This window comes from Mustela nivalis, assembly GCF_964662115.1.
Source record: "Mustela nivalis genome assembly, chromosome: 13".
Classification (NCBI taxonomy): Eukaryota; Metazoa; Chordata; class Mammalia; order Carnivora; family Mustelidae; genus Mustela; species Mustela nivalis.
Genome location: NC_139032.1, coordinates 80,841,386 through 80,853,991, shown reverse-complemented (window position 1 = coordinate 80,853,991; position 12,606 = coordinate 80,841,386). Strand labels below are relative to the sequence as shown.

Here is a 12,606-nt window from a genome sequence, read left to right as displayed (position 1 = left end):
GGCACTCGCTGTGCTGCGTGGAGGGTACAAAGACAAGGAGAGAGGCATGTAGGGAGAGAAGTCAGATACAAAATAAGTGCCAGACAGAGGAAATCTGGGGTGCCCTAGGGGCTTGGAATGAGAACACACGACCCAACCCAGATCTGCCTGGGGGACAAACAGGGTGAGAGACCCGGGAGAACGTATGAACTGAGCCTCCAGGGCTGGACGGGCCTGACCTCCCTCCAAAATGTAGGAGCAGAGTTGGCACAAAGACTTGGGGTGTTTACTGCTCATTCGGCGAAGGGCAGGTGGCCTGTGATGGTGACAAAGGGTCAGGTGTGAGAGGGGCCATGGAAGCGAGATAAGCAGGGACCTATGGATAGCATCCTTACAGTCTGAAGGTCGTGGGAGCCACTGAGACATTGTTAGGCCAGAGAGCGACATGGGCCAGCTTGCATTTTCGAAAGGCCCGCCAGAGGGATGCGTTGGAGGTGGTGGAAGGGCAGAGGCAGGAGACGGAGAGTTCAGAGGATGTTGCAGGATCCAGGCAAAAGATGAACTCCTCAGCGGCACTGGGAACAGAGAGAAGAGGATGGATCCGGAAGTAGTTACTTGTCATTGGGTGGTTGGAATGTGCTTTTGCCAAAAGTCATTGTTGTCACTGGTGTTCGGATTGAATAGGACTCTCGACATAGCTCAGATTTTGTTTTGTTTTTGTTTTTGTTTTAAATTGGCTTAAACCGGTCTGTGTGGTAAGCCCCAGGATCAGACTGTTACCCTCTCGCCTAGCTTCACAGGGCTGGAGACCCACCAGGCTTGGAGACTCCGGGGTAGCAGAGAGAAGAACTCAGGCCCAGGAGCGGTGGGAGGCAAGTTTCCTGGTGTGGGAAGCTCCAAGCTGAGTTAGGGCATTTTCCCAGTTGAGAGGGGACCTGCCACCATAGGGACATCTGGGAACAGACCCGTTGAGAACCCCAGGTAGGCGGTGAGCCTCAAAAGAACCTGTAAGTAGGCAGCGGGAGGGCAGGCACCAGGCTCAGGTCCTAAGTAGGAGGACCCTACCCATGCTGGGTAGCTTGGGTGAACAGGGAGGAACACAGGCGGAAACAAAGCAAAGCCATTGCTGAGGCAGCTACTCAGACACCAGGAGCAAAAGACAGGTCACCAAATTCCAGGGCGAAGCAATCAGAAAGCCTCAGAAAGACAGTTGAAGTCCTCCTTATCTAACTGGAGTACAAAGTCAAGGTCAAAGACTGCCTTGTTCCCAATCTCCAGGGGAGCTGATGGTTAGACCTAGAGCTTGTGGCCCAGGTCAGAGTGTGTCCCAAAGCCTAGGGCCAGGGTCATGGGAAGGGGTCAGGTGCTGCAGTAGCGGGGAGAAGGTGGCAGAGCCTGCCAGTGACCTCTCTTTTCACATATTTGCTCCGGGGACATGTGCTCTGGGTCAGCGAGAAACCTAGCTACTCTTGCTTCTTCCTGAGAGCCGATGACACCCCCACTTCTGTCTCTGAGCCACCACCAGAAGCCAGGATGGCAGCAGCTTCCATGTGGGGTGGAGGGAGTGGTCGGGTGGGAACACAGCCTAGATATGGTGGTGGAACAAAGGTTTTGGTGGTAAGTGGATCCACGGAGGTCTACACTGGGGCCTCCTGGAGACAGGCATTTAGGCAGAGGATGGGGGTGAGTTGGCCAGAGCCTGTGGGTCAGAACGGTCTGGGAAAAGTAACTGTTGGATTTCAGGGAGTCTCTGGAGTTGGCTGTTTTCAGCAGAGAACTACCTGGAGACTGCACAAAAGCACACTTGGGAGCAGAACTGTCACCTGCTGGAGGACTTAGGATCCACAGTACAGAAGGAGCCATTACAGCTTTCAAATGATTATGTGTTCCATTTCCTGAACATTGATTTTTTTTCCCCTTTTCTTGTTTCTTTTCTCCTCTCCTCTCTCATTTCCTTTCCTTTCCTTTTCTTTTTTTTAGAGAGGGAGAGGGAGGGGCAGAGGGAGAGAGAGAATCACAAGTGGGCACCACGCCCAGTGTGGAACCCGATGCAGGGCTGGATCTCACGACTTGAGCCGAAATCAAGAGTCAGACACTTAACTGACTGAGCCACCCAGGCGCCCCGGACATGGATTTTCACAAAACTTTTCTGGAGCGTTCAAGCCACACTTATACTCATAGCCCTCCTGTCCATGTTGTGTGAGTCTGTCTAACCTGCTGAGGGGTTTCTAAGAAACAGGGGTTTCTTCCCCAGTCACAAGGTCCTTGAAGTGTAGAAAGTAGCACAACGGTCAGGAGGCTTCATCTACTTGGTGTCAGGTGCTGTATTATAGTTGGTTATGAAGGATTTCAGTCTAGTATGATAATAAACTGTTGTCAATGAAAAGGAAAAAGCTTCAAAAACAGTTGAAGTTTTTGTTTTGTGTATTTGGTGTTTAGCTCCAGTGTTTATAACTCAAAAATTCTAATTTGGAGGGGACCAAAAGGAAACTTCTAGAATTTTCTGGGTGCGTACTTATTTCTTAGGAAGCTCATAAGAGTGTCCTCAGTGAGTTTTCTTTAATATTGAAGAGTTCACATCAGAGCAGAGTTTATTAGTGCTTTTCAAGCTCCTTTATTTCTTATTTAATTCTTCTCTCTATCCTTCTAAACAAGAACCAAGAAGCTGGGCACTGACATCTTAAATCTGCGATCTTCAGATTTATTGCTTTTTTTAATATGCTGAGGGAAGCAAGAAATAGGTTATTAAAACCTTCATTCTCAAGTGTTCACCCGTCACTTCCTGAACATGGGAATTTCAAGAAATCTCATTCGTTCTGATTGTGCCCATTTGGAATGTGTGATAATTCGGACATGCCAGGCTGACACGAAACTTTCTGCTTTCTGTTAAAAATAACTTGGCTAAGCCAGTTCCTTGGGTCAGTGATGGCACTATGTTGCCTTTCTCAAGGTGAAGGCCAGTTCTCGTCTCCATTTTCAGTGGTGATATTTGCCTTAAGAGATAAGCATCCTAAAACTTAAAAGAATTTTTACCTATTTGCTTAAAATTTGCTAAGGTTATACAGTTTCTTCTCTTGTCTGAGTTCTTAAAGATGTTCTAAGAAAAAAAAAATCCACCGTGTTTTAAAAATGTTTTATAAGTGAGTCATTTTAATCCCCTCTGGGCAAATTAATGGGGCCTTATCAATGTTATTGTCAGTACTTACAACTGAAGAACTCCTACAGATTCCATTTTCTCCCCTGAAACTATAAATTATGCTGTGATATCCTTTCTGCTTTCTGTCCTTATTTCAAGGAGACAGATTTTATGCTGAAAGCTGTGTATTTTTCTATTTTATACCTTGAATACTCATGAAAGATTAAAATAAAGCAACTTAATTAAGTTTCTCATAATGTAAGCAGAGTCCACTAGATGATATTCTTGAGGGTATAAAATGGAAGCAGTCCTTGAAGTATGGATGGTGGCCCCAAATTAAAGAGGACATTAAATTTTAAGTGCAAGATGTAAATGCTTGTCTTTAATAATCGAGGGGACTAACCAAGAATGGAATAATAAACTAGCTGAAAACCCATTTCTTCCAACTGATGCTTCATTTTTTTTTTAAAAGATTTTATTTATTTATTTGACAGAGACCACAAGTAGGCAGAGAGATAGGCAGAGAGAGAGGAAGGGAAGCAGGCTCCCCACCGAGCAGAGAGCCTGATTTGAGGCTCGATCTCAGGACCCTGGGATCATAACCTGAGCCGAAGGCAGAGGCTTTAACCCACTGAGCCACCCACCTAGGTGCCCCTGATGCTTCATTTTTATAAGGAGAAAAAAAAAAAAAAACCAGGCATTTGATAAGGAGGAAAAACTCTCTATTACCTCCAGTTTTTTCATTAATCTGGTAGGTCTTTCCAAACCATGATTCCCCTCTGTGGGAAACAGCTCCTATCTGTCTGCAAAAGCGAATATGTCGGGTGGGTGGTTTTCAAAGTCCCTGATCATGGCTGTCTTACAGTTAGCAGCTCTCTGCTGTTCAAACCTCACAGCTTCTCTTCTCCCTAGGCATGACGGAGATGGTGCGTAAAATTACTCTGAGCAGAGCCGTGAGAATCATGCAGAATCTCTTTCCTGAGGAGTACAACTTCTATCCTCGCTCTTGGATTCTGCCTGACGAGTTCCAGCTCTTTGTTGCTCAGGTAGATGACACTCTGTCCCCGGGACCCTTGAATTATGTCATGGTTGCAACTGTGTCCTGGAAGCTGGGTCCTGAGTCCTGTGTGCTGGGAGCTGCGGTGGGTAGCGGTGGGGAGGGGGTGTCCTTGGGAAGCTGCGGCTAGCCAAGGGAGTGTCCCAACAGTACATGGTGTGTCCCAATAGTACACTTGCTGTGAATAGGCGGGGTGACAGGTAGGCAAGCGGAAGAAGTCCATCTTGATACGAAGAGACTGGCCTGGGGCTGAGATTGGGAGCGGGGTCATGGAGCCGGTGTTCGGAAAGTGAGGGAGACAGGGCTGAAGCTGGTGGCTGAGCCCATCAGCAGACTGGGACCGTTCAGGCGAATCCAGGGTGGTCTCCCCGGCTTCCTGTGGTGTGAAATGAGGGAGTCGGGCTCTGTTTCAAGGCTCTGGAGGAGTCTGATACACTGTGGAGGTGGCCTGGGGGAACCGTTCAAGTGTCCTGCTTTAAATCTGTTCCGGACTCCATTTTCTAATCGCCCATTCCATATCAAAGTAAAATGTTTGAGCATGAAATAGTTTGGGGCCTTCACCACTGTTTGAGACAGTACCAGTAGGGAAACTGAATTGAGGATTGCCATTTTTCATTTAGAACTCTTTTCAAAGCCTTTGCCTGTGGGTTCCACAGTCCATACCACACCTCTGAGGATAACTGTACAACACATGCCGATCTTATTGTGATGCGATAGGGTTCATACCATTTACTGGCCCTACTGTGTTCTGGGAGTTGTGCCAGAAGCTTAATGTTATTTCTTTCAATCCTTATAGCAATCTTGTCAAGTCAGTTGTTTTATAATCCCATTTTGTGGAAGAGGAAACAGACTTTGATAAACAAGGGTGACTTGCTGGAGAAGTGAAATTTAACCTAGAGCTGATTTCAAGACCTATGGATTTTTTTTTTAAGATTTTACTTATTTATTTGAGAGGGAAAGAGAGAGTGAGAGTATGAGCAGGTAGGAGTGGTAGAGGAAGAAGGAAATTCCCCGCTGAGCAGGGAGCCTGATCCGGGGCTTGACCTTGGCATCATAACCTGAGCTCAAGGCAGATGCTTAACCCATTGAGCCACCAAGGTACCTCAAGTCCTTTGCTTTTTTTTTTTTTTTTTTTTTTTTTAAAGATTATATATATTTGTCATAGAGAGAGGGAGTACAAACGGGAAGCAGCAGGCAGAGGGAGAAGCAGGCTCTCCGCTGAGCTAGGAGCCTGATATGGAACTTGATCCCAGGTCCCTGGGATCATGACCTGAGCTGAAGGCTGACGCTCAACAGACTGAGCCACCCAGGCATCCCCCGTCCTGTGCTTTTTATCAGCTGTCTTATTGCTTGTGTGTTGCTTTGGTTTTAATATTAAATGATAAAACTTATAATAAAATGATGATTTATTAAGCACACACAAAAAAACTTGAAGTGGTAATTTTTAAAAATGAAGCTCTCTGTGGGGTGGTGGACACATGGGTTTATACATTTCTTAAAATTCATCTGATTATTAACCTAAAATGCATTGTATTGCATGCAAATTATGCTTCAGTAAATTAAAAAAGAACACAAACTCTCGGTGGCTTCTCATACTCATCCCTCAATTTCCCACGTCTGTGACTCTGCTCATATCCTTGTCCCTGTGTGGAATATCTTGCTGTCCCATTTCCACAACTCTATGTCTAACTATCCCGTGAATTTAAATGAGATACCGGTCAACTGTGCCTTCAAAATCAGATACGTGAGAACTTCTCCACCAACCCCTAAGTTCCTCTTGTGCCTCCTTGCAGTCCGTTCCTCAACTCCCCCAGCCCAGGCAACCACTGGTCGGTCTGTATTCTCATTCAAGATTTGTTTTGCCTGTAAATGGAATCATTCATATATATATCTCACATCACACACTTGAGTCTTTGTTTCTCTTTCTGAATTACATTTTTGAGATTCATCTTTGTTGTATAGTTTAGCCCTTTGTATTGGTGAGTAATATGCCATCGTATGAATTTGCTTTTCCATTTCCCACTTGATGGGCATTTGAGTCATCCCCAGTTTGGGGGTTTTATAAATAAAATGGCCATGACCGATCACATGCAAGTCATTGATTAAAAACCATTGATCACATTGCATGTGATCAAATGTTTTCATTTCTCTTGGGTAAAACCTATGAGTAGAATTTTTGGATCATATGGTATATGTATGTTTAACCTATAAGAACTTGCCGAACTTTTTTTCCAAAGTGGTTATACACCGTCACCAACAGTGTGTGAGAGTTCTGTTTGTTCCACATCATCGCCAGGCCTTAGTATTGTTAGTTTTTTGAATTTTAGACATTCTGGGAGATGGGTAGTTGTGTCTCCCTGTGGATTTAATTTATACCTCCCCTATGACCTGATGTTGAGCATCTTTTCATATGCCTTTTGGCCATTCGAATGTCTTCTTCTGTTGAGTGTATAGTCAAACTTTTGCTCATTTCTCTGGGCATTTTATTTTTTAAGTTGTAGGTTCCTTATGTATTCTAGGTACAAGTCTTTTATTTGTGTATTACTAATATTTTCTCCCTCTTTTCATGTTTTAACTCTGCCTTTTGAGGAATAAATGTTTTTAATTTTGGTGAAGTTGAACATACCATTTTTTTTCTTTTATAGTTTGTGCTTTTGTGTGATATCTAAGGCATCTTTGACCAATTAAAGTGAAGATTTTATACTGTTTTTTTTTTTCTAGAGGTTTGTTAGTTCTAATGTTTGCATTTAGGTTTATGATTCATTTCTTTAATTTTTTTATTTTTAGAGATTTTATTTATTTATTTGACAGAGATCACAAGTAGGGAGAGAGGCAGAGAGAGAGGGAAGCAGGCTCCCTGCAGAGCAGAGAGTCTGATGCGGGGCTTAATCCCAGAACCCTGAGATTAAGACCTGAGCTGAAGGCAGAGGCTTAACCCACTGAGCCACCCAGGTGCACCTTTATGATTCATTTCAACTTAGTTTCCGTATCTGGGATGTATCAATGTTGAAGTTTACTTTGTTCCATAGGGATATTCAGTTGTTCAGTGCCCTGTTTTGTAAGGATGATGGTCTCCCTCATTGAATTAATTACCTTGTCAATCTTGTTGAAAACCAGGTGACTGTATGTGTTTGGTCTGTTTTCTTCCATTCATTGCACACGTACTCATGCTGATACTGCATTTTATCTTGATTACTCCAAGTCGGAGTCAGTCTGGAAATCAGGTAGTACAAGTCTTCCCACTTGTTTATCATCATAATTGTTGTGGTTATTCCAGTGCTTTTGCATTTCCCTATCAGTTTTATAACCAATTTGCCCATTTCTACAAAGCAGCCCACTGAGGCTTGGGTTGGGATTGCTTTGAATCTACAGATCAGTGTGGAGACAGTGGACATCTTAACAGTGTCGACTCATCTAATCCATAACTTTTTTCTCCATTTATTTAGATTTTCCTCAGTTGACTTCAACGATGTTTTATAACTTTCAGAGTACAAGACTTCCCTAAGAAGTTTTGGTTTTTTTATGCTATGATAAATAGTATTTTTTGAATTGCAGTTTCCTATTGTTCATTGCTAGTACATAGACATCCAGTTGACTTTTTACTTTTGAACTTGTAGTGTATGACCTTGCTCAAGTCCCTTATTAGTTCTACAAGTTCTTTTTTTGTAGATTCGCTAGGTAATTTGTTTCTTTCAAGGAATTAATTCCTTTATCTGAGTTGTCCAATTTACTGATGGGAGTTTTGAAAAACAGTATTTCCTTACTTTTTAATGTCTCTGAGATATGTAGTGATCTCCCCACTTCATTGCTGATATTGGTAATTTGCTTTTCTTTTTCTGAGCCGAAGGCAGACGCTTACCAACTGAGTCACCCTGGTGCCCCTGCGTTTTCTTTTTCTTTCTCCGTTTTTCTTTCTTTTCCTTCCTTCTGGAGTTGTTGGTGTGGCATCTGGTAAATGTCAATTAGGTCAAGTTGGTACTTGGTACTGTTCACATATCCCTTACTAATTTACTGCCTACTTGTCCACTCAGTCACTGAGAGGGAATGTTGAAATTTCCAGATCTCTATGTGCATTGTCTATTTCTCCTTTTAGTTATATCTGTTTTTGCTTCATGTATTTTTGAAGTTGTTGTTAGCTTGATGATTTGACTCCATTAGAAGGTGAATTTCCTTGTCCTGAAATTTACTCTTTTTGATATTAATACAGTACCTCCAGCTTCTTTTGGCTTAGTATTTGCATGGCATATCTTTTTACCTTTCTATTACTTTGAACCTATTTGCATTTTTAAAGATTGCTTCTTGTTGACATCTTGTAATGGGGTTATGGTCTTTTATCCAGTTTGACAATCCCTGCCTTTTAATTTGTATGCTTGCCCACTAAAATTCAGCACAATCATCAATACTGTTGGTTTCGAGTATGCCATCTTCCTATGTCTTTACTATTTATTCTATATTTTTGGATTAATTGAGTTTTTGGTGTTTTGTTTTATCTCCTCTTTAGGCTTACCAGCTATGCCTCTTTTAAAAAATGTTTTTAGTTTTTGTCTTAGCCCTAGAATCTAGGGTTTACAGTCCATCTTTAACTTGTCACATTTACCTTTAAGTATTACATACTTCAAGTAAAGTATATGTGCTTCACAACAGTATACCTCTATTCCCATCTTCATCCTTTCTGGTATTATCATATAGTTATAAACCCTACAATATAGTGTTTTTATTTTTGCATTGAAAAGTCAATTATCTTGTAAAGAAACTGAAGAATGAGTATACTTGTCTTGCATACTCACCTATATATGTGCATTTCCAGTACTCTCCCTTCCTTTAAGTAGTTCTTGGATTCCATCTGGGAATTATTTTCCTTCAACTTGAAGAATTTTTTTAAACATATTTTTTGTAGTACAGATATGCTGTTCTCCCAGCTTTTATTTAAAAATGTCTTTATTTTACCTTCAGTTTTGAAACCCTTTTGAGATAATTACTTAAAAAATAATTGCAGGGGCACCTGGGTGGCTCAGTGGGTTAAGCCTCTGCCTTTGCCTCGGGTCATGATCCCAGGATCCTGGGATCGAGCCCTGCATCAGGCTCTCTGCTCAGCCGGGAGCCTGCTTCCTCCTCTCTCTCTGCCTGCCTCTCTGCCTACTTGTGATCTCTGTCTATCAAATAAATTAAAAAAAAATAATAATAATTGCAAAGATAGTATATAGAAGGGGCCCCATGTTACCTTCATTTAGCTTCCCCTAACGTTAACATCTTTTACAAATACCGATGCTGAGAAATTAACATTGATATAATATTACTTGATAATCTGTGCACCTTATTTGCATTTTTATATTGTCCTGCTAATGTATCTTTTTCCTGGTTCAGGATCCACTCGGTGTTTACTCATTGCATTTAGTTGTCATTTCTCCTTGCTCTCCTCTGAGTTGTAACAGTTCTTTATCTATCTTTGTCTTTCATGACCTTGACTCTTTTTAAGAGTACTGGTCCTTTTTTTTTTTTTTTTTAGAACTCCCTCAGTTTGGTTTTGTCTGATATTTTTTTCATGATTAGATTCAGATTACACATTTTTCATAAGAATACTACAAAGTGATGTTGTGACCTTCTCAGTGCAGCGTATCAGGAGGTACAAGATGTCAAGAAGTCTTATTTCTGGGGATGTTAACTTTGATCACTTAGTTAAGGTAGTTTCTGTTAGGTTTCTCCATAAAAAGTTACCATTTCTCCTTTGTAAGTATTTTGTGGGGACATATTTTGAGAGTATGTAGATAGCCTATTTGTCTCATACATTTTAAAAAGCTTTAATTAAGATATAATTGAAGTAGAATAAACTGCAAATATTTCAAGTGTGCAGTTTGATATGTTTTGATATATGTAAAAACCCATGAAACTTAACACAATCAAGATAATGAACATATCCATGACCCCAAAATGTCTTCTTATGTCCCTTTGTAATCCTTCCTTTCTTCCTCTCCCTGCCCTCTACCTCCTATCACCAGGCAACTAGTGATATCAAGTGATATCAAGACTAGTTTGCACTTTCTAAAATTTGTATAAATAAAATAAAATAGCAAGGGCTTTTATTTTTTCCTTAAAATTTTTTGCTGTTCTGGCTTCTTTCACTCAATGTAATTATTTTGGGATTCTTCTAGATTGTAGTATTCATCAGTAATTCATGTATTTTTATTATTGAGGAGTATTCCATTGAATGTGTACACCATTGATGAAGTTCTAGAATATACGTGAGGTTCAGTGGGGTAAGGTCCGGAGCCGATGACCAAGAAAGAATTCTTGAGACATCCTTGGTGCAAAATGGTGGTTTATTAAAGCACGGGAACAGGACCTGTGGGCAGGAAGAGCTGCTGCTCCGGAGTTGTGAGGGATGACAGGTTATGTACCATGGGGTTGGAAGTGAGGAAGTGGGGGGAAGTGAGGAAAGGGGGAAGTGAGGAAAAGGGGGAGGTTTCTTTTCTTTTCTTTCTTTCTTTCTTTCTTTCTTTCTTTTTTTTTTTTTTTAAGATTTTATTTATTTATTTGACAGGCAGAGATCACAAGTAGGCAGAGAGGCAGACAGAGGGGAAGCAGGCTCCCTGCTGAGCAGAGAGCCCCATGCGGAGCTCTGTCCCAGGACCCTGGGATTATGACCTGAGCCAAAGGCAGAGGCTTAACCCACTGAGCCACCCAGGCGCCCCAAAAGGGAGGTTTCAGTAGAATTTTCATATGCTAAAGAGGACTTACTAAGATACGGGATACCAGAGGCCTTGCCATTGCCAAGTCGTTTTGCCCTCTAGAAAGGTATTAACATTGAGATGGGTGGGAGATGCCTAAAGAATGTTTCATATGTCCCACCCAAGAGTGGGGGTGGGGGGAGGTTGCAAAGTGTCAGCCTTTTGCTTTGTCCTCAGCCAGCCTTCTGTTCCTTCATCACCATTGTTTGCTCATACCCTCAGCTGCTGCTGGATATTTATAGTGATTCCAGTTTTGTCCTAAAACAAATAAAGATACTATGACGATCCATGTCTGAGTCTTTGTGTGGACATTCGATTTCATTTCTCTTGAGTAAATGCTAAAGAATGGAGTGTCTAGATCATCTAGTAGGTGCGTATTTGATATTAAAGAAAGGACCAATTGTTTTCCAAAGTGGTTGTGTCATTTTATATTCCCTCAGCCATGAATAAGGATTTTAGTTCTTCCACATCCTTGTCAACACTTGGTGTTAGTCAGTTTTTTCAATGTTAGCTATTCTAATAGGTGTGTAGCCTTTTCTTATTATTTAGGTTGTGTTTCCCTAGTTATTAATGATATTGAGCATCTTTTCATGTGCTTTGCCATCCAAATGCATTCTTTTAAAAATTTTTTTTATTTAAAAATTTTTTAAATGGATTCTTTAATGAAATAAATTTATCTATATCTGTGTCCATTTAAAAAAAATTGAGTATTAGTATTAGTATTTAGTATTTGTATTGCTGAGTTTTGAGAGTTATGTATTTTTTTAAGGTCTTATTTATTTATTTGATAGAGAGAGATCACAAGTAGGCAGAGAGGCAGGCAGAGAGGGGGGCAGAGCAGAGAGCCCAACGTGGGGCTTGATCCTAGGACTCTGAGATCACGACCCGAGCTGAAGGCAAAGGCTCAATACACTGAGTCACCCAGGCACCCCAAGAGTTATGTATTTTGAATATAGGTAATTATCAGATGTATTGATTACAAATATTTTCTTCCAATCTGTGCTTCATCTTTTCATTGTCTTAACAGTATCTTTTGAAGATCAAATTTTTCATTCTGTTGAAGTCCAGTTTATCAGTTTGTTCTTTTATGAATCCTGCTTTTGCTGTTATACATAAGAACCTTTACTGAGCCCAAACTCACAAATATATTTTATGTTTTTGTCTAGAAATTTTATAGTTTTAAATTTAGATCTATGATTCACTTGAGTTAATTTTTGAATGTGATGTGAGGTATGGATTGAAGTTAACTTTTTTTGGAAGTAGATATCCACTTGTTTCAGAAACATCTGATGAACATACTAGCCTTTCTCTGCCAAACTGCCTTTGCATTTATGTTGAAAATAGTTGCTCAAGTTTGTGCGGGTGTTTCTGAATTCTCTACTCTATTCCATTGACTTATTTGTTTATTTTTATGCTGGTACCTCACTGTCTTAGTTACTGTAGCTTTGCAATAAGTCTTGCAATCAGGTCATATAAGTCCTCCAACTTCGTCATTTTTTTCAAAGTTGTCTAGGCTATTATAATCTTTTGATCTGCAATATGAATTTTAGAATCAGCTTGTCAGTCTATAAAAAAGCCTGCTGGGATTTTGATTAGGATTGCATTGAATCTACTTTTCACTTTAGGTAGAATCAACATCTTAATAGCATTGAGTTTCTCATACATAATATATATATATATATATATATATATATATATATATATCTCCT

The 12,606-nt window shown here is 40.8% G+C and overlaps 1 protein-coding gene across 4 annotated transcripts in view; it reads left to right on the top strand.

Annotated features, from left to right (window-relative positions):
- Positions 1–12,606, top strand: part of TTLL11 (tubulin tyrosine ligase like 11) — a 225,751-nt gene that overhangs the window by 50,661 nt on the left and 162,484 nt on the right. For 3 of the 4 annotated variants that reach the window (XM_082695339.1, XM_082695340.1, XM_082695342.1), the window contains exon 3: positions 4,028–4,161. The exons of the other annotated variant lie outside the window; for it this stretch is intronic. In XM_082695339.1, the coding sequence (XP_082551465.1) occupies positions 4,028–4,161 (134 nt within the window). The remainder of the gene's footprint in view (positions 1–4,027; positions 4,162–12,606) is intronic. 4 annotated transcript variants of the gene reach the window in all.